This window comes from Pogona vitticeps, chromosome 2, assembly GCF_051106095.1.
Source record: "Pogona vitticeps strain Pit_001003342236 chromosome 2, PviZW2.1, whole genome shotgun sequence".
Classification (NCBI taxonomy): Eukaryota; Metazoa; Chordata; class Lepidosauria; order Squamata; family Agamidae; genus Pogona; species Pogona vitticeps.
The window spans coordinates 82226346-82247371 of record NC_135784.1 but is presented as its reverse complement, the minus strand read 5'-3'; the positions used below and the strand labels follow the sequence as shown (position 1 = coordinate 82247371).

General features: G+C 37.1%; 1 protein-coding gene across 4 annotated transcripts in view; it reads left to right on the top strand.

Moving 5' to 3' along the window:
• BSN (bassoon presynaptic cytomatrix protein) overlaps nt 1–21026 on the top strand; it is a 344713-nt gene that overhangs the window by 32545 nt on the left and 291142 nt on the right. For all 4 annotated transcript variants that reach the window (XR_013541776.1, XR_013541777.1, XM_078385504.1 and 1 more), the window contains exon 2: nt 11069–11468. Coding sequence is in view for 2 of the 4 variants with exons in the window: in XM_078385504.1 (XP_078241630.1) it covers nt 11069–11468 (400 nt within the window). In the remaining 2 variants the exon portion in view is untranslated. The remainder of the gene's footprint in view (nt 1–11068; nt 11469–21026) is intronic.

Below are 21026 nucleotides of genomic sequence, written 5' to 3'. Positions count from 1 at the left end.
AGAAAGTCTTTATTTAAAAATAAACCACCCTTCCCTGGCAGTAACATCATCACTCTTCTGCAGCTATAACTTAGTCATGTTGGTTAGTACAGTGGACCCTCTACTTACGGAATTAATCTATATTGTAACAGTGGCTGCAGGTCGAAAAGTCTGTAGGTCGAATCTCCATTGACCTACAATGCACTGAAAACCGATTAATCCGTAACCAGCCATTTTTGTTCCGGGTTTTTTCCATTTTGGTTTTTTCTGGTTTGTAGGTCGATTCTCCAGCTGCAAGTCGAACCTAAATTTTGCAGCCAGAGAAGTCTGTAACTTGAAAAGTCTGTAAGTCAAGCCATCTGTAAAGTGAGGGCCCACTGTATGTACTTCTCACTAGAAATATTGAAGGCTATGTAACATTAAAAAATATGAAGAAAGTTCATAAGAAAGAACTTCTGATCACAGCAACTTCAGAAAAATTTCCAATTTTGTCCACAAGGACACTTTTATATCTGTGCTATATACTTGAATTGTGTTGTCATAGAATGCTATGGAAACAAATTTTGGAAAAAGCAGTTAACTTGCACTCTCTGTCTCCCTATGTACTGAGTTTAGTAGTTAAAGAGGTCAGTGCAATTCATATTCAGGACACAAAAACACTTAAGAAGAAGATGCCTGGGTATTAACATTTTTCTTAATTTTAACAAAGGACAAACGTCTCCAAAAAGAATAAAAACTGGTTACAGATAGATGCCCTCAAGAACTTCAGTCAACATTCAACATAAATGGCTCATTCAAGTGAAACTGAATAACTCTTCTATGAAGAACCACATTGTATCTGGAATCCTAACAACTTACAGAATTTTCAGGACATTTTAATGCCAAATAAATGAAGATTTCTTTTCTCTCAGCAAGTTTTCCAGTGAACATTTTTAACAGAGTCTATTGGTTTCAACTCCTTTTGAATTTTTGAAGTTTTCAAGGCCTTATCCATGCCAGTATAATGCCAGCATAAAACATTTTTCCAATAGCCTAAACATGAGAGAGATTTGAAAGAAGAGATCTGATCAGCCTTATTTTACAGTTCCAGCTGTGGCTATTCATGGAGTTTGTTCCCCCTCTTGACATTGTATAATTCTTTTGGAGTAAGAATCCTAGCCAATGTTCCCTCTAATTTTCAGCACCTCTGGGTGCAACTCATGACTCTGCCTCCCCATGTGGGATTCCATCGCTACCAGAACCAAAGGGACTGAAAATTAACATTGTGGGTGTGTGGAGGAGAAGGAGCCCTGCATGGAGGTGGCAGAGATATGTGTGTGCAGGCACACACCTTATTTATTTTTTGAATTTATATCCTGCACCATCTGGCAACCAGGCCATTCGGGGCGGCTAACAACAATATAAGGGAAAAAAAATTAAAAACACAATAAAAATAAATTAATAAATAACAAATAGGGAAATTAAAATAGATGGCGGTAAAGGTAGTAAAAAGGGTGATGGAGAGGATGCCAAAAAGAATGGTAAAAAGGGAGGGCAAGATCCTAGTGCTCTGGGAAGGCCTGGTGGAAGAGCCACTTCTTCAATGCTCTTTTGAATCCATCCAGTGAGGGTGCCAGGCGGATCTCAGTAGGCAGATTGCGCTGCAAGAATTCATAGTGTACTTATCCAATTGGTGAATTTTCAATGAGATTACAGCCCTATGAATACCACCCTTCCCCATTTCTCCCCCCCCCCCCCGCTTTAGATAGCAGGAAACAATTTATTTCCTAGCAAATTGAACTTTTCTTTTCAGAACTGGCGTGGTGCTAACCTAAAAGACTTATTAGTGTAAATAATACATTTTAATGTGAGATTTTGTGAGTGTTTTACTTGCGATTTCTGTATTTCATTCTGCATTTCATTTTTTTCCATATGTCTGAAGAAGTGGACATGATCTATGAAAGCTCACATTAATATATAATAGTCTTTAAAGTGCCACATGTTTTGTCTTTTTTTGCATTTCGTTTTGTTTCTTTTGATTTTTCCTTCTATGGATTTGCAATGTCAATGATCTAGACATTTCTTTAGTCTATTGCTACTATGCTTGGTGTTTTATGTTCAAGGTGTCTATAAGTTTAGATCTAGAAATCCCACAAGATCTTGGCTTCCTCATTTTCTGACACATTACCTGATGTTACCATGTATGGTAAATACAATTTACTGTATTTTTCTGTCTATAAGATGCTACTTTTTCCTGAAATCATTACCCTAAAAATTAAGGGGTGTCTTTTAGACAGAAGTAAGCTGAGATAACTGAAGAGAGAACAAAACGGCACGTACCTTGCCTCTCTAAACAGTCTTGCTTCAGCCACGAGACCTAATTTCCTTAGATTGGAGGAAGCTAAGTCAGGCGATTTAGCTTCTTACTATCACGAGCCTTATGGAACTGACGTCAGCTGATCCTGAACAAACCAATTGGAACACACCTCCTTGGAGGTGGAGCCTGTAGGCGCAAGATTCAACAGAGGCAAAGTGTCTGATGTTCTGAGCTCAGAGGCTGAATTCTCAAATATAAGTTTTCTTAATTTTGGGGTTAGAAAATGGGGGGGGTTTCTTACAAATGGGGGTGTGTTATAAATGGAAAAATACAGTATATTTTTTGCATAATGACCACTGCACTAATTTTGCCACTCTAACACATCAAATTTTGTAATCTGCAATTTTTCTTTTTCTCAGCAGAGTTGACATTTGCTGTTAGCACTAATTCCTTGAATCTTAGCTTTCTTCCCTTTGGTTTGGAGTGCTTCTTGTGCAGCAAAATTCAAGTCTTTGGTTTCTTTCTTAATGGTCCCCAGTTTTAGCCATGCCCATGTTGAATTATTATCATGCTTTCTGTCAGTATTTCTCAGGTGTTGTCCATGTAGTGGTTTATTTTTCCAGCTGTTTAATTTGATTTTTTCTTATATTGAGTCTGTGTTTCTCTTGTTTTCGGAACATTTTCCATTTTCACCACTTGAAGTATTTTTTTTCTACTTGTACTAATATCTAGGCTTCCATTTTTTATAGTAAATATAATTTGTCCACATCACATGATGGCTGTACTACATGATGCAGTATTTTGTTGTTTTGTTTACTTATTGTAAATCCCCCAGAGTGGCCTTGACGGCCAGATGGCTGGCATATAAATAAATAAATAAATAAATAAATAAATAAATAAATAAATAAATAAATAAATAAATAAATAAATAAATAAATAAATAAATAATGATGTGTGTTAATTAGTTTCTGTGTTTTTCAATCCAATTCTTTTAATTCATTTTGGGTCCAATCTATTATTCCCATTTGATATTTAATTACCTGTACACTACATGTGCTTATGACTTTGATTTTATTTCCACCATTTAATTTTTATTTTAAGATTTTCTGCAATCTTTTGATGAATTCCCTTTCTGTTATTGTTGTTGTTATTGCTTTGTGGTACTTTTTACATATTTCATGAGGGAAATATAAAAAGCTTTATCTAAAGACTATGTGTGTTTTTCTCACCTTTGACAGCAGGCAGACTGGACCTTGACTTCCTACCTACCTTCCTTCTGGTAGCTGTTTTGTAGGTATCTACTTAGAAATGACCCACTGTCCTGGTAAACCACTTTAACTGTAACTGACAGCTGCTGGTGAAACAGAAAAGATACCTGGAATCTGCAGAAATAATGGCATGATAATCCATGCTGTGTTGCCAGAGTCCAGACAGAATAAATGAAAAGTTTCTGTCATCCAGTTTTGTACAAATCTATTCTTTCAGATCTATCAATTAATGCTCTCCTATTGGGCAACTCCTTTGTGGGTTTGGCTTATCATGCTGGTCAAAGATAGTCAGAAAGCTTCCTGTTTTTACAGTCTCTGTTGCAAATTTTTCATAGTGTTTCTATGCAGCTGATTCACACCAGCTGAGAGTCTGGCTTCACAGGTATACTTTGTAATTTTTACAATTTCTCTATACCGAGACAATTGATGCCATGTAGATATTGGGATGGAAGCACACTAAATGATTAAACAAGCTGTGAAAAGAAATACATTTTCTGATGTTAATAGAAACATTTAAAATTTAGAAAGAAAATTATGTACGCTGACATGGTTCCTATTTCCAAGGAGATATAACAATGATAGCACCTAGAGGGTCTAAAGTAATTGGAAATAAATTTCAATTCCAGCTTCTTGGCAATCTTGCTATCAGCTGGAAATATGTGCCTGTAAAGAGAACAGCCTACATGAAGGCATTTATTATTATTATTATTATTATTATTATTATTATTATTATTATTATTATTATTATTATTATTATTATTATTATTATTATTATTATTATTATTATTATTATTATTATTATTATTATCGTCATCGTCATCGTCATCATCGTTATCGTTATCATCATCATTATCATTATCATTATCATTGTCATTATTATCATTATCATTGTCATTATCATAATCAATAATAATAATGATGATGATGATGATGATGATGATGATGATATATCTTTCAGACAATTTTCATTTTTTTTTGTTAAGAATTATTGAGGAAAATGACACATTATCTCTTTGAACCATTTTTTTTGTTTGTGTGTGTATGAATGATTTTAGACAAGATTCAAATGAACCACTGTTTATGACAATGTAAAATCGCTACTGAGAATACTTTCCCTGGTGTTGTAGTTACATAAAGCAGAAAAGAGAAACTATTATCAATATGAAGTAGCTATCATTGTCAAATCAGTATTAATTATGTTAGGAATCATTTGAAGTGAGCTCAATATTTTATCAGTTCGAAATTCATTTATTGTGAGGGTTTTCTGACCTATAAAGCAGAAAGAAAAAGAGACTGGATTTGTTTGGTTGATCAAATTAGCAAATACTTGAAAGAAAGAAAGAAAGAAAGAAAGAAAGAAAGAAAGAAAGAAAGAAAGAAAGAAAGAAAGAAAGAAAGAAAGAAAGAAAGAAAGAAAGAAAGAAAGAAAGAAAGAAAGAAAGAGTGACATATATTATAAGGAACAGAAGACCGAAACAATGGAAATTAATGTCACATTATTCCTTGCAATATGTAGGATAATTTACCCCACATTTATTTTATTTTATTTTATTTTATTTATATGCCGCCCACACTATCCAAAGGTCTCTGGGTGGCTTACAACAATTTAAATACAGTAAAAAAGATAAAACAATTAAAATAAACCAAGTGGGCTCTAACCACACTGCACATTATTCCACTCTTCCATTCCCTTCTATCACTCCCTCATTCATGGCTCCTGAAGGGGTTGGGAGATGCACAATTTAATAATTTTAAGACATTGGATCAATGAATAAAAAGAAAAAGTTAACTATCAAGCCACCATTATATTATTTGTTTGTTTCAGAATGCTATAATATACATAAGGATGCATTAATATTCACTTACAGGACATTTTTTTAAAGAATTAAAACATTACATGAGAATTCATATAAAATTTAAAAAGTATGATTAATTATATATTAAAAAAAAAGATTTTGAACTAAAATTGTGCAACATCAGTTGCATTATCTCTCCCTCTGACAAGATTTTCTGTTCCTGATGCAGGACATAATGAACATTGCTATAGATGTCACATGGCTTGTTTTTCTCCACATTCACATTCTGTTACTCCAGCAGATGAATATTCCTATTTCTCTAAATTGTCCTTAGATCCTCTAGCACTACTTCATAATCTATTCTGAAACTTCTACACATCTCATCCAGCCATATACCCTAGTGCTAGCTGCCCAGCTGGTTCCATCCATTCCATTACGTGCGTAGTGCTAGCTCTTCATAGACCTAGCCTATGGTTGAACTGTTAGTGCTATGGTAGTGTTTTGGAAACTCTTTGTAGATTTCAATCCTCTTCTTGAAAAATGGTGCTCACATAAAGGATGAGCTGCAATTTGTGCTCCCTTATTTCTTTCATTATTTGCTATCACTTCCCATCGTACTGCAGCTGGAGAAATACTTGCTAGATAGTATACCTTATCTACAGGGGCCGGTAGATGCATCTGTTAATAATGCATTTGTTATTTAATGCTACACTGGACAAGCATATTCAGCAGTAGAGAAACACAGGGCCAGGCCTGATGTTTGCAAAGTTTTGGGGATGAGTCTCCCAGTCAGTTCTAGAAAGGTCTTAATAGGCAATTACTGGCAGCATCTTTATATTTGTTGTCCAAAATAACACCCCCTAGTAACAATGCTATAGCTATGCAAACCCGCCCTCCCTCCCATTCCTGGCTACTTGCAGCTTTTAATTGATTACAGTTTATTTAATTGTACAAATGCTGTGCTTCAAGCTGGCATTCTACATGTTTGAAATTGTCGCTCTGAGCTGATAGAGCTAGGTCACTAGCATAGATAAAACTTCTTGTATGCAATATTATAGGCTGATCTTTTGTGTATCTGTTGAAAATAAGTGGGAATAACATACTACCCTGAGGTAGGCTATTCTTTTAATTTCTCCATAATTTTATCTGTCTTCCAGTTCAACAACAAAAACAAAAAGAGTGGTTCTGAAGGAAGGGTAGCAACAACTTTTGTAAGTCTGTAGTCTGTAATCTTTGGTCGCTGGCTGGATAGCTCTGTGAGGAGAAGTTGGGTGTTTGATTCCCCACTGTGCCTTCACTGAGTATTGCTAGCTTGTGTGTCTTTGGGCAAGCTGCACAATCCCAAGGCACCCCACAGAAGAAGGGAATGATAAACCACTTCTGTGTATTCTTTACCTGAAAAATCCTGAAAAATGTTGCCATAAATCAGAATCGAATTGATGGCACATGTTTATTAATAGTAGTCTTTGGTAAGATGGTACAGTTTGCTCAGCATTATTTGATGCTGGATGGTGTAATAGACAGCTGATAGGGCAACAAAGACCACTCCTATAATTTTAATCATTTTAAAATAATCTTCTAAGTTTAGGACCTGAGCTGTACAACTCTTATTCCTGAAGAAACCTACTTTTTCAGGAATAAGAAAAGGTTCAAATTTGCTTATTAATTTATCCAAAGCATTCTTTGAGACACTTTGTATAGATGTCGGTGTAATGAGATTGGCCTGTAGCTTACAGGATCCCTTTGTTCTTTAGCTTGTTTTAATATAACAATAGCATGGGTCTTCCGTCATATCTTTGGGATCTGATTTTTAAAAAGAGAATTGTTTTTAAAATGTAATAGCAAATCTTTTGTTTTTGGTCCAAACTGTTTAATCTTCTCTACCCAAATATCAACTAGTCCATTAGTTTTATCATCCTTGCATTCTTAATTGCTCTTTCATATCACCACAGACATAAACTTGGCTATTAATTTATTTGATTTACACCACCCATATCATTGGATTTTTGTCTTGTTTGTCCAATTTTACTACTCTGGAGAATTTTTTGTGCTCTTTGGTTGGAGGAGACATTGTGTGACCTATCTGGATCATTATTGAGGTGCTTAAGAAACCTCTATGCTTTGTTTCTGTTTCTGGACATATAATGATCGTCTATAATATTTAACTAATGATATCTTCTTGCTTTGGCTAGGGTCAAAACCATAGGTTTACACCTAGACAAAGCCATATCTCATCTACATAAATGTTCTTCAAATTTCAAAAGATGAGCTAGCTATTTCTGGGGTAACACCTGGAATATGATTGGTTTGACATCTATGAGGAATGGAGATGGAGGAGCGCTGCAGCCACAAACTGATAACAATTTTCTGGCAGAACATTGATCGGTATTGTAGCATTATCAAAAATTGTTGTAAACTTTTTCTAGTCGGACTTTTTCCAATTATATCTTCTACAAAATGGCACTATTTCCTGATGAACCACTGCAAAGATCTAACATGCAATAGGTCTATGTTGGGAGTTCTGGTATTGGGGTACTTAAAATACAGTTGATGTGCTATGTTCTCACTAGCAACTATTAGGTCAGGATTATAGCCTCACTGCCATCTACCACTGTTAAACAATGGAGGTAATTTTGTGTCATATATTACAATCAAATGTTTAAATTATGGCCATTCAATAACAGTCTCATTATTATAATTGTTTTCATATCTGCAGATATTGCTGTTGCAATTCTAAAGGCTCTCTTAGGACTTTGGTGCAGGCCTTGGTCATCCCCCGGATCAACTAGTGCAGTATCCTCTACATGGGACTTCCCTAGGGCTTGATCTAAAGAATTCAGTGGGTCCAGAATGTGGCAGCCAGACTGGTGGTGGGTGCAAGTAAATTTGAGCACATCACTGCTGGCTCACCATCACTTGTTGCCCGTTGTGTCCTGGATCAGGTTCAAGATTTTGATACCCACGTACAAAGCCCTGCATAGTTTTGGTCCATGTTACTTGTTGGAGCATCTTTCCTAAATGTCATCTGTCTGACCCACAAGATCATCCCAGTGAAGGCTCCTCCAGGTGGCTACCCTGAGGGAGGAGTGTAAGTATTCTACAAGAGGGAGGGCCATCTTCATGGTGGATCCAGCCTTGTGGAACTAGCTTCTGGAGGAGTTCCGCCTAGCCCCCTCCCTGCTGACATTTAGGAAGCAGCTAAAGATCTGGCTTTCTCGGGAGGCTTTCCACACCAACCCTGGCAGATCATCTATTCCTTTTTTCTTCTGTCTGCTTTGGTTTCCATATGATTGTTTTGTGCCATCTGTTTTTTAAAAAAAATAGGTATTGCAATTGCTTTTAGTGCTTTTATTTTTATTCATCCTTTGTTTTTATATTTGTTGTAACTGCCCAGAATAGTTCTTAGCACTAATGGGAGTGAGATACAAATCGAAGAAGAAATAATAAATTAAAAATTGCAACCACAAAATGAATATATCTGTGAAGATTCTCAGTCATCCAGGTGAGGTTATCTGGAAGTTGAGTCATGGCAACTGGACTTCTTTCTTAATAGGTTGAAATGGTTTGCTACTCATCCAAGTAGCTTCTTCAGTCTGAGGAGAGTTGGTAGGATATATCCTCCATGTTGGTTTCACTTCCCCCTGGTCTGAATAGGCTTGTTAGAAGGACAAAGGACTGGGAGTAAGTGAAAATTCTACTTCTGCAGTCCTTCTCCACTCATTGTCATGAGTCATTAACAGTCGTTAACCATGTTTTTTCTTGTTTGTGTGGTTCTGATCTTTCTGGGGTTGGATGAAAGGACAGCATGATAAATAGGAGACAGATTGTATCTAAGGCTCCACCCCTGCTGAGTGAGGGATTTTCTATATGCACATGTATGGCCTCCTTGATTCCCTCTCTCAAATCACCTATCTTCTCTGTCTGTGAAATGAGTACATCTTGGTCATCAAATGAGTGTCCTTTGTCCTTCAAATGAAGGAACACTGCTGATTGTGGTCCTGAGCTATTGCACCTCCTGTGCTGGGCCATTCTCCTGTTTAGTGGCTGTTTGGCTTCTCCAACGTAGAGCTCTGAACACTCCTCTTTGCATTGGACCGCATACACTGTATTGCTCCTGTTGTGTTTTGGTGTCTGGTCTTTTGGGTGAACGAGTCTCTGCCTTAATGTGTTTGTGGGTTTGAAATGCATGGGTATGTGATGTTTATCAAAAATCCTTTTGAGCTTTTCAGACACACCTGCCATGTAAGGAATTACCAGGTGCTTCCATTGGCTCTGGGTCTTGGACTGATCAGTTGTCCTCCTGGGTGGGACATTAGTTTGTTAAAGGCCCATTTTGGATATCTTAAGGGCTGTTTTCAGAATTCTGTCTTACCACCTCCCCTTGATCAAAGTCACTAATGACACAGGAAACACCCATATGAGCTCACTGATCAGGTAGCCATGTTAAAATGCTACCAGGGAGCTGACTCGGACAGAGTAGTAGTGTAAATTTGAGCTACGCTAGGTTATCACAGAAAATGAAATTGCAAGATAAAACATGCCTAGCCAGGAGAACAACCTTCCTTTGTAACAAATCCCCTTTTATAATGGAATTAGGGAAAGTTGGTTGAAAACCAGTTACATCAGTGCTTTTCTTTTAAAATATATTCATGCATTTTTTTACTCTGCTCATAATGTTGTTTATAATGTATTAGTCACAAAGGAATTCAAAATAATCAAGACAAAGTTTATCTCTTTGACTCAGAGAACTGGTGTAAAATTTGCTGTTTCTGAATGATGGGTCTTTATTAATTTTGGGTATACATCAGATATGGAACTACAATATAACAAGTCAGAGCAACCGTTTTCTTTCATTTGGATTCTTGTGAATTTAGTCATTCTGGATGGTTGAAATATTCTCTAATGAGAGAAGTAGGAAAGAATAGCATTGTATGTACATTGAATTTTTTTTTTTTACTAAAAATGGATTCTTGCAATCTATTGACCTATTTTAACATTAGGAATAGTGAACAACCAGCAGGGTTTTAAACACCTTTCCTTTTTGCAAACAGTTGGATTGTCTACACATCCTGTGGCTATTTTATACTACTGAAGCAACATAATGGATGGAATTTGTTTCAACTGGTGTAGGCTGAACATTTTTTCTGCTACCGTGTTTCCCTGAAAATAAGACAGGATCTTATATTAATTTTTGCTCAAAAAACGCATTAGGGCTTATTTTCAGAGGATGTATTATTTTACAGCCATGTCATCTTCTGGTTGCTGCACAATGCTACACAATGGTGGAGGGCGGGGTTTCACTTAACTGGGGCTTATTTTTGGGGTAGGGCTTATATTACGAGCATCCTGAAAAACCATACTAGGGCTTATTTTCAGGTTAGGTCTTATTTTCAGGGAAACAGGGTAGAAGGGAATTGAAGGTCATTTTACAAACAATCATGTTTTTCCCCTATACTGGGACTCTATTTGTTGGAATAGATTTGTCCTTTTGGCACATATTGCCCCTCACTTTAAGACTGATACAGCTTGATTTTAGCTGGTATGACAAGTCATGGCAGCTTGACAAGTTGGTTTTAATGACATGTTGTATCTTCACCAGTTCTAAGATAGGTGTAGGAATGGCAATGGTAATAACCATGTCTTGCCTTTCAAGATAGGAATTTTGATTATTATGTTGCCCAAATAATCTGCACCCCAATTTCTTATATACATGTTTGATTATGTTTCAGCACACCAAGAAGACCAGATCAATCGGACCCCTCTTTTGGGCAGAGAGCAGCTTCTCCATCTCCGAAACAGCCTGCTCAGACCAGTGAAAGCACAAAAGAGATAAGGAGCCATGGACAGACCCCACAACAGGCTGATGGGCCGAGGAGGACTCTCCAAGTGGACAGCAGGGACCAGAGATCAGGACACTCACCCTCTGTGTCACCTGATCGAGGCAGTACCCCTACCTCACCTTATTCTGTCCCTCAGATTGCACCCCTTCCCAGCAGCACTCTCTGTCCCATATGCAAGACAACAGAACTCACTTCCCTCCCTAGCCAGCCAAATTTTAACACCTGTACGCAGTGTCACAACAAGGTCTGCAACCAGTGTGGATTCAACCCCAATCCTCACCTGACTGAGGTAAAGCACTGTTACATCTTTATGTGAGCTTAGTATTTTGATTATGCTATGTGTTGTCAGAGCTCTTACGACTTAAACTACTAGTAGTTCTTCTGTAAGTTGTGGATCAAGTTAGTGCTTACACTGTGTTTTATGAAAAAGGAGTTCTGAATTCAAATTTCTGGGATTATTCTTGAGTTCTGAAGCACTGAAGTATGTGCATGATAAGGGGGAGTGAGTGAGAACCACACAATGTGTAGCCTGCATAACTAACTTGTAAACTGCCCAGAGAGTGCTTGAAGCACTATGGGGCTGTATATAAGCAGCATGCTTTTGCTTTATAAATGGAATAATGTTGTCTAGTCAGACAGAAGATAATAAACATAAGCAGATTCTGCTGTCATATTGAAGATGCATAACTAGGATTTCCTTGACTGAACTGTAAACCACTTTTCTAGTTTAATTGTTATCTGTGTCCAACACGAGAGACCCTGCACATGGTCCTGTTATTCATAATTCTTACCATGCAGTAGCTGGAGGAAAAAAATCTTACAGAAATGCGAAATTGAGTCCAAGCAGAATCTTGTCCTAGTCACTGGATTATAATTACCCTTCTGGTGCACAAATAAAATTTGCCAGGTAAGATCAGGTAGGGAGGAGAAACAAAAAAGGACCAGGTGAAGTAGTCAATACATTCAGAATGAAACAAAAGCAAATGACCATACCAGTAATACTTGTTAGCCTGGTACACAATAAAGCAAAATGGAGAACAGGGCCACTTTCCTCCTTTTGAAACCATTTGGTTTTGATTTTGAAAGAAGTATTCGGATTAATGAAGTGGCAATAATGTGGTACAGAGAAAGATGATAACACTGGAAGAGAAAGGTAACCTTTCCCCCCTGTATTGCAATCAAAGCTTGGAAGTAATTCAGTAAAAGCAATAATGTTACTTTCAGTGGATGGCTTGTGGAGATAAGGTGAGGCTTATTTTTTATAGATCTTGCCTGATGAACTGAATTCTTTCCTATTTACGTCTTGCCTGATGCAGGATATTGTTTCTTCTTTGTGCTTCTACACACTTTTTAAAAATATCTTTTTGGCTGACCTAATAAAAATGCTACCTTTGTATGAATCTGGAGAACAGTTTTGTGCCAGCACCATTATCTCTGCTTTTGTTTCCGACTGCCAATTTTGGGTAGAGAATCACACCATACTAGTCTCCTCCAATACTTCTAAATAATGTGGCCAGTAGTGGAAGGCTCTTGCAGTGCTCTGAATGGCATGATACCTGTGTTGAACATCACATTGCTTTAAATCCTCAGAAAGGTGTGAGAGAGAATGTAGTAGGCGGAAAATCCGAGATAAGTGATTGGGCAGAACATCATATTATTTCAAATTAATTCAGAATGGCTGTCCCCACTAGCATGAATATGAGAGCCTAGATAACAAGATATCCTAGTTATACAAGATCCTTATGTAATGATAACTCATTTGGACATGTTTCAAATAAGAAGAGAGATGCCATAATACACTATCCTCCATTTAACAGCCTTTCATTTGTAATTAAACCTGATTGGTTTATTTGCTGCAACATTTGCTGTATGACCCTTTTCATTCCAAAATTATGTATAAATAAAGATACAGTGCCCTAACCACTGCTACTGCTCAATCTCCATTTATTTCAGTGTTTTGAAATTAATAGAGTTTGTGCAGCAGTTGTGCTTGAATTATACCCCTGTTGTGTTGATGCATATTTTCCTGAATATTGTATGTGAAATACATTTCCTAATGAACCTTCGTTATGCATTTCTATTTAGAGAAATGAAACTGAATTTCCTGAATCACACTTAAGCTCATTAAAATGCTTGGAATAAATACAAACCTCTATAAGTTCAAATTAGTTAACATCAACCAATTTCAGATGTTGTCTATTTCATTATTCTAGCAAGCCAGACAACCAATCAATTTGAATAATTGTTGCTTGCTTTCTTCTTTTTTTAAAAAAGGCAGAGTTTAAATGAACAATATAAAATAAGCAAACATTTGTCAGGTTCCTATAGTGCCAGGCAAGGTTTCCCTCAACAATTGATTACCTGAGTAGGTTTTTTAAACTGATTGTTGTGCCTTACTGCTTCAAATGTGGTTTTGGTGTTGTTTTTGTTTACCATTTTTAGTGCATTTGTTCGATTCTTTTTAGCATTTGTATTTATACTGTTTTTAATTAATTAAGTATTTTCTTTTAATGATGTAAGATGCCTTGGATTCTTTTTAAGGAGTAAGGTGGGGTAAAATATTCTAAATAAAATAAAGAAATAATAAATTTTAAAAGAATAAATTTTAAAAGAAACAATAGAGGAACCATAAAGTAGGAACTGTAATTGTGAAATATATTCTTTGTAAATGAAAGAAACTGATCTGAAGGGGAGAATATGACAATCATTTACTCAAAGTCTTGATAATCTGCAAATGACAAAGTGCTCATTATGTTTCTGCAGCTGCTCCAACAGAAAGCTTTGTTTCTGCTTTCTTTTTTAATAAAAAAAATACCAAATTGGTAAATATCTTCATAACTGAAGAAATAAATGCAGAACTTTTATCTTGAATGAATTTAAATGGATAGATTTGTCTGTCCAGGACCGTTATTTTGACCATATAATTTTTAAATGTTTTTATTCCTACTCTTGGGTTTATAAATGTGAAGGAAACTAAGACCTTAGCAGGACTATTAATAAGAGCAATGTTGGAGGTAATTAAGTCAAAGGGTAGCTTGAAGTCAGAAGTGACAGCTCATAACACATATACTGTGTATTGGGGTTCCTACTTTTTGTATGTTCTTAGAAACTCTCCCGTTTTAACTCCTTGATGACAGACAGTGCAACATGGTCTTCTTGCTGAGAATAGCAATGCCTCCTGAATTGGGTTAGTGAAAATGGGGAAGGGATTTGTTACAGTTCATTCCTTGAGAAAACTTTGAGCTCACATCTTTTCACATATGTGACAAGGAAAAGATATGATACGTATTTAAATGCCAAGTACAAGGCCCCTATAAAGCCTCTTTCTCCTCCCTTAGTTTTTTTTGGGGGGGGGAGGTTAACTTAACTAGATTAAAGTAGCTGTCTAGAGTAGTGGAAGGCTTACTCCTGGGTGGCTCAGAAATCAGACTCTCCAGGGCAGCTCTTTGATATGGAGAGAAATGACTGTAAACCAAACTGGCTTTACTGCTTCTACCTGACAACTCCCTGTGTATCACTGTGTTTCCCATGGCTTAACCTTTTCTGCTCATTTCCCCACACATTCCTTTCCTCCTGTCCCTTAAGGCAGGGGTCCCCAACCTTGGGCCTCCAGATGTTCTTGGACTTCAGCTCCCAGAAATCCTGGCCAGCAGAGGTGGTGGTGAAGGCTTCTGGGAGTTGTAGTCCAAGAACATCTGGATGCCCCGAGGTTGGGGACCCCTGCCTTAAGGCACTATTTCACCCACCCACTCTCAGCTATTTTGGTTTTTCTCCTTGGCTTAGCAGATGGCTGGGAAAAATCCTGCTTGCTAAACAAGATAAGGTATCTGCCATCCACTCTTATTTCCTAGAAGGCACCAGCCTGTGTCTGTTTGCTTTGCGAATAGCCAGTGAATCCTTGACACTCAGGGCACAATTCCTGCCCGAAAGTACACCCAACTTGCACCCATCCCCAAAAGTACCTGTACCCAATCTGTCAGGATCATATGAGCTCACACGTTTAAGATTATAACTTTGAGGTCCCAGAATAATTTTAAGACAAAGCAGAGAAACAAATATCTTACAAATATGTTTGTCCTTAGAATTAGTGTACTTATGGACAGTAACAGAAAGTGTTGCTCTTAATGCCCTACAAAGTAGTTTGAAAAGTCCCAGTGCACAGACATCTGTTTGGCAGAGAGACTAATGGTGGTCTGGGGCGGGAGTACCAAAAATAGCTGAAAATGGGTGGGATGGGAGAAACAGCATCTTAAGGAATTGGAGGGAAAGGAACTTGTGGGGAAAGAAGCACAAAACAACCACACAAAGACACGTTACTTTGGTATAAGATTTGCCACAATTTTATGGGTTATAGCTGCCATTATCACCTGGCAACTCATAACATAGAGGATGGATCCCCATCAACCACTCTGCCTGGTATCTGATGCTGACCACATGGACATCAGCCACTGAGTGGCCCTCCCTGAGGGTTGGAGAGCATGCAGCAGCCCTTGGGCTGGGAATCCACATGATCACTCCAAGCCATGATCCATGAAGGGGCTCCCCCTGGGAGGACATCCCACATACATGGGGTCCTTACATTACCACTTGGATCCATATTTATGCTTCAGGAACACTCTCAACAAAGGTGTGACAAATTTACTGCACTTTAATTCTCTTTCTTTATTCATATCAGAGCTTTGCACAATTTAAAATTACAGATATATAGATAACGTTCAAACAAATTTAAAATGTTAAAAAGATTAGACTGTTTTTGACCAGAAGTGGGGTACTTCAATAGAGTTATCTTGGCCATTTACTAGATCTTCTTTTGTACATGTGGTGCAGCATAAATTGCATGCACATAAATGCTGCATTCATTGAATTTTTCCACATTCACAGAAATGTTGTCCTATATCCAATTAGCCCCATTTTATTTGATTATTTATTTGATTTACTGATTATTTGATTTACTGATAGTTCTTTATTGACTATGCAACACTGAAACATCAGAGAGTATGTGGGTGGGGAAAGCTCTGAAGCTGAAGTTTGCTCTGGAGCTTTCAGACAAAGGTTTATTCTCCCCAGGTAGACTGGACTGGAAACCCCATCTTTCTGGTCCTCCTGGGGGACTGCTCCCATCCATCAGTCAACCTGACTGACCAATTAAAATCCTGGCAGGAAAATCGCAACACAAATTGCTTTTCCCTTTTGCTTGTTGGTAGCAACAGATAAGTATATTGGCTATGGCTACCTACTGCTGCACCAACAAAATGCCTCAGACATGATATTTTATCAGTGCCATAAAGATGTTGCACAAAGATCACATGAAATTATAGGCTTATGATTATATTTTTCAATTCACATAATAATTATAGGGCAAAGAAGAGGAATACTGGTATGAATAAGCTTTCACATAAAATTAATATACTTATGGACAGTAACTTTAAACATTGATTTTGAAATTTTCTTTTGCAGTCTCATACCCTGCTACTTTAGAAAGTGGAAGCATTAAACTAAATCATATGTAGAAGACACAGAAATTTTGTTATCCAAGTAAAATTGTATTGCCTGGGTTTGTTATTTTTGAATTAGTTTCATTTGCCCCCCCCCATAGGCTGATCTGTAAAAGTTTTATTGATTAAATTTCTTTTTGTTATTTTGTCAAAATACCTCAGCTTTTTTTTGCCCCGTATGTTCTATTGGTAGTTTGGGATGGTAAAACCAAGTTGCTAAATCGCAAAGTTAATAATTCTTCATTTTATCTCCATATATTTTATTGGCTCGCCTTTGTTTGAATAACCAATGTTGTATATATAGATAACAGAACTCTAGGGACATTTTAGTTCTCTGAATCTTTTATCCAGTGTTCTTATATCTGATAACTGCAGTGTGGGGTTTTTCCCCCTGGCATATGTGTAGATTTTATAGCATTCTTTCCAAAATGCATATGCAGCAGCTATTTAAGCCCAAGTACATCTTTACACAACCTGTTTTTCCTCTAGACATTACTGAGGTTCTTCTGTTGTATTGACTCCCACATAATGATATTTCCCTGGTCAAGTCATTTTCAGATTACTTCTGAAAAGAAAAATTAAATAAAATTTGGAATGCAAAATGAGCTTCTATTATGAGTTCTACCCTTCCAGAATACACTGATAGACAGAATAGGAAATATCAGTACTGTACAAGTTACCATTGGTTATGCCAAAATTGGATTGTAATGTACAGTTTTAAAAGGAGTTTGATAAGATGTAGAAAACTGAAAGATAGCTATGAGGGCTAGAAGGGGTTTACATTTATAAAGCATGTTGTATGAAATACTATGGAAGGCTCAGTGAAAAGATAGCCTAATAACAATTTCTTTTCACAACCACAAAGTACAGGTTTAGATGCTGTGAAACAATATTGTGGCAAACAGACTTTATTTAAGTACTAGGGAGGAAATGTGGTGCTGGAGGAGAACTTTTGGAAATGCTGCACTGCCGGGAAGACAACCAAGTCGGTCATAGATCAAATCAACGATCACTGGAGGCAAAAATGTTGAAACTGAGGCTGTGCTACTTTGGGCACATCACAAGAAGGCAGAATTCTCTGGAAAAGACAACAATGCTGGGAAAGGTGGAAAACAGCAGGAAAAGAGGAAGACCAAATACAAGGTGGACTGACTCCCTAAAGGAACCACATCCTTCAGTTTACAAGAGCTGAGCAGGGCTGTTGAGGACAAGACATTTTGGAGACCACACATTCATATGGTCATAATAAGTTGGTGACAACTTTACAGCATATAAACAACAACAACAACAACAACAACAACAACAACAACAACAACAACTACTACTACTACTACTACTACTACTACTACTACTACTACTAGTAGTAGTAGTAGTAGTAGTAGTAGTAGTAGTAGTAGTAGTAGTAGTAGTAGTAGTAGTAGTAGTAGTAGTAGTAGTAGTAGTACAGTAAACTAGAAAAAGGTTTCCTAAATGGGAGAATCCTTGATCAAAGACTTGTCTGGAAGCTGTCTGGATTTCATAAATCCTGTTTTATTCTTTTTAACTGGGGGGATCCTTGAGATCTTTCCAAAACCTTATTCACTGATGATTTGAATAGCTCCTGCATTTTGCTAAGTGCAATTTGAAAAAAAACATCTATATATCCAAGAAGGCAGTAAGAGTTTATTTACACAATTATACGAGTCTAAGTATGAAGTACTCTGTTTGCTGAGTTCTTTGATGCGTGACAATTAATCATGATGCTTGAGTACAGTTTATCGTAGAAGCACTTGCAAGGAAATGAACATTCTTAGACATTACTTTGCCACCTGGAATATTGATAATTTAAGAAACTACAAATTAAGTGCAATCTTCAAGGTATTTATACCCACTCAGCATTTAATTTTATTTTGCATGAGAGGAAGTTTATTTTGTTCTATTTTGTTGCCTTCCCCTGTGCTGATCTGGGGTATTTCTCTTTATGAACTTTGGTCAAATCTGTTTTCATAAAATTAAAACCATGCTAATTTTAATTTTAGTTTTGAGAGGAATGTTGCAAATTCAGTAGAGAAATATGTAACCAATCATACTGCTTAGCAAATGAGTCATCACCCTGTGATGCAGCCACAGAATGTTAAAAAAAACAAAGAGGGAAACTTTTAATATAATATAAAGTCCCCAGATGAATCTGAGACATTATATATACACCTTTCTATAATTAAATTAAACAGAAATAAGTCTACAGTACAAGTAAGAAACACAAGAAAGTTAAAAACAAACCTAATGCCCTCCTTGTTAGAAGTAAATGCTGTGCTTACACTCAAGGAGACCCATATTTTTGCTTGGGGAAGGGCATAGAGAGGACCACTTCAGGTTTTCTAGATTAGCCTTTACCTACTTTCACTGTGATGGCTTTCCTTTTACCTTAGATTGCTATTCTTCAGGTTGCAGATATCACATCCTGCCCACTCACAACTCTCTCTCATTCCTCCAAGGAGACATCTTGCCTTTGTTGTGTAAAGATTAAAGGGACAGCCATAGCTTCTGGCATCTCCAACTTCGCTAGAACTAGGACTTGCGTTGCCTTTCCTATCTCAATAATATTTCCTTAATACAAACTTCCGTATTTATTACAAAGAAGTGTGGATGCAATTCCTTCCCAGAGGGGGAAGTAGACTCAGGTAGTCTTTCCGAGTGTCAAAAGGATGACTCTACAAGTTAACATTGCTCTTATAATACTTTGTGCTTCTTCTCCAAGACTCCAAACACAAACAACACAGTACCATACAATGCATTAGTGGACACAGAAGTGCCCATTACAAATTGCCCAATATCCTGTTGAACATTTGCATGTGTGGAACTGGAATTGCAGAAGCTGCCACGTCTTATTGCTGCTAACTGTCAGGGTGCTAGCCATGCGCCAGGCATGTCCTGAGTGTGCACTTCAGTGTACAATTAAGCATGAGTTTAAGATGTGACTAGCACCCCACCAATGAGTCACAGCAGTGTCTGTGATTCTTCTTGAGTGCGTGTAAAATATCCAATAGGATTCTGGCCAAAAATAACCCTTTTTCATTGTTAAAATAAGAAAGTAGTCAAGAAATATTTTTTTTTGAAATATTAGAAGTTACATTAAAGAATACATATTTCCTAGAGATGCTATGCTAGGAATGATCTTCCAAAAACACAAATCTGAACCCCTATGATATTGAGATAAAAGTCATTATGTGTGTTGCCCTTTTGTACTCTTCTAGAGAGCAGCAGTTACAGCTAAATGTGTTTTTGATGCAACTGGAAATGTTTTTGGCTTGCATCACAGTTTTTCTTCTGTAAATGGAATAGAGCACATGCTCACAAAACAAAGCTTTCCTGCTACCCTCTTTCTTTTGCAGCTCCGGTACTAGGCTTTACTCCTAGGGTTTGTGGCACTGTTGGGAATAATGTGGCATATTTATTTATTGAATGTGTTTATTAATTAAATGTGTATGCCGCACCATTAGTGAAAATGCACTACTCTGGGTCGACTAAAACAATAAATGTAAGTAAGGTCTATGACCTATGTGGGGCTGCCAATGGAAAGTGTCAGTAAACTTCAGCAGGTCCAAAATACAGCAGCCAGATTGCTGACTGGGGCTAGTTACAGGGATCACATAACCCCTCTGTTACAGCTGCTCCACCCAAAGCAGTCTATCAGTTTCCGGGCACAATTCATAGTACAGTACTGGTTTTACCACTAAAGCCCTAAATGGCCTTGCTCAAAGCTATTTCAGGTAGTAAGATCATCAAGAGAGACCTTTCATTTGTCCACACCTCACAGGTGTGTCTGTTCAGGACACAGTAGAGAGGGCCTTCTCTGTTGCTGCTCCCAGATTTTGGAACTCCCTCCCACAGGAGGCCAGACTGGCCTCATCTCTGCTGCCCTTCGCAAGCAAAGACCTTTCTCTTCAGGCAAGCCTTCCCTCAGTAACTAGCTACTTTTGTGTGATTTTTAGATGGACTGTTATGCATTCTTGCTTTGACTGAATTGTTAGTAGCATTTGTGTTCTCCATTTTTGTGTTTTTCATTTCTCAGAGTAGCATTTAAAAAAAATATTTGTTTGCTGTACTTATTGTTCTTATATTTAATATTGCCTTTTAATGACGTAAGATGCCTCTTTATACTCATTGTTCTTAGCTTTGAATATTGTCTTTTGATTATGTTAACCACTGTTGTCTACTCATTGCTTTCAACTTTAAATATTGTCTTTTGATGTTGTAAGCTGCATTGGGACCTTTTCAAGGAAAATGCAGGTTAAAATATTTTTAAATAAATAAATAAATATGCAAGCATTTATGACCTGAAAATTGTTTAAATATGACCAATTGAACTAAAA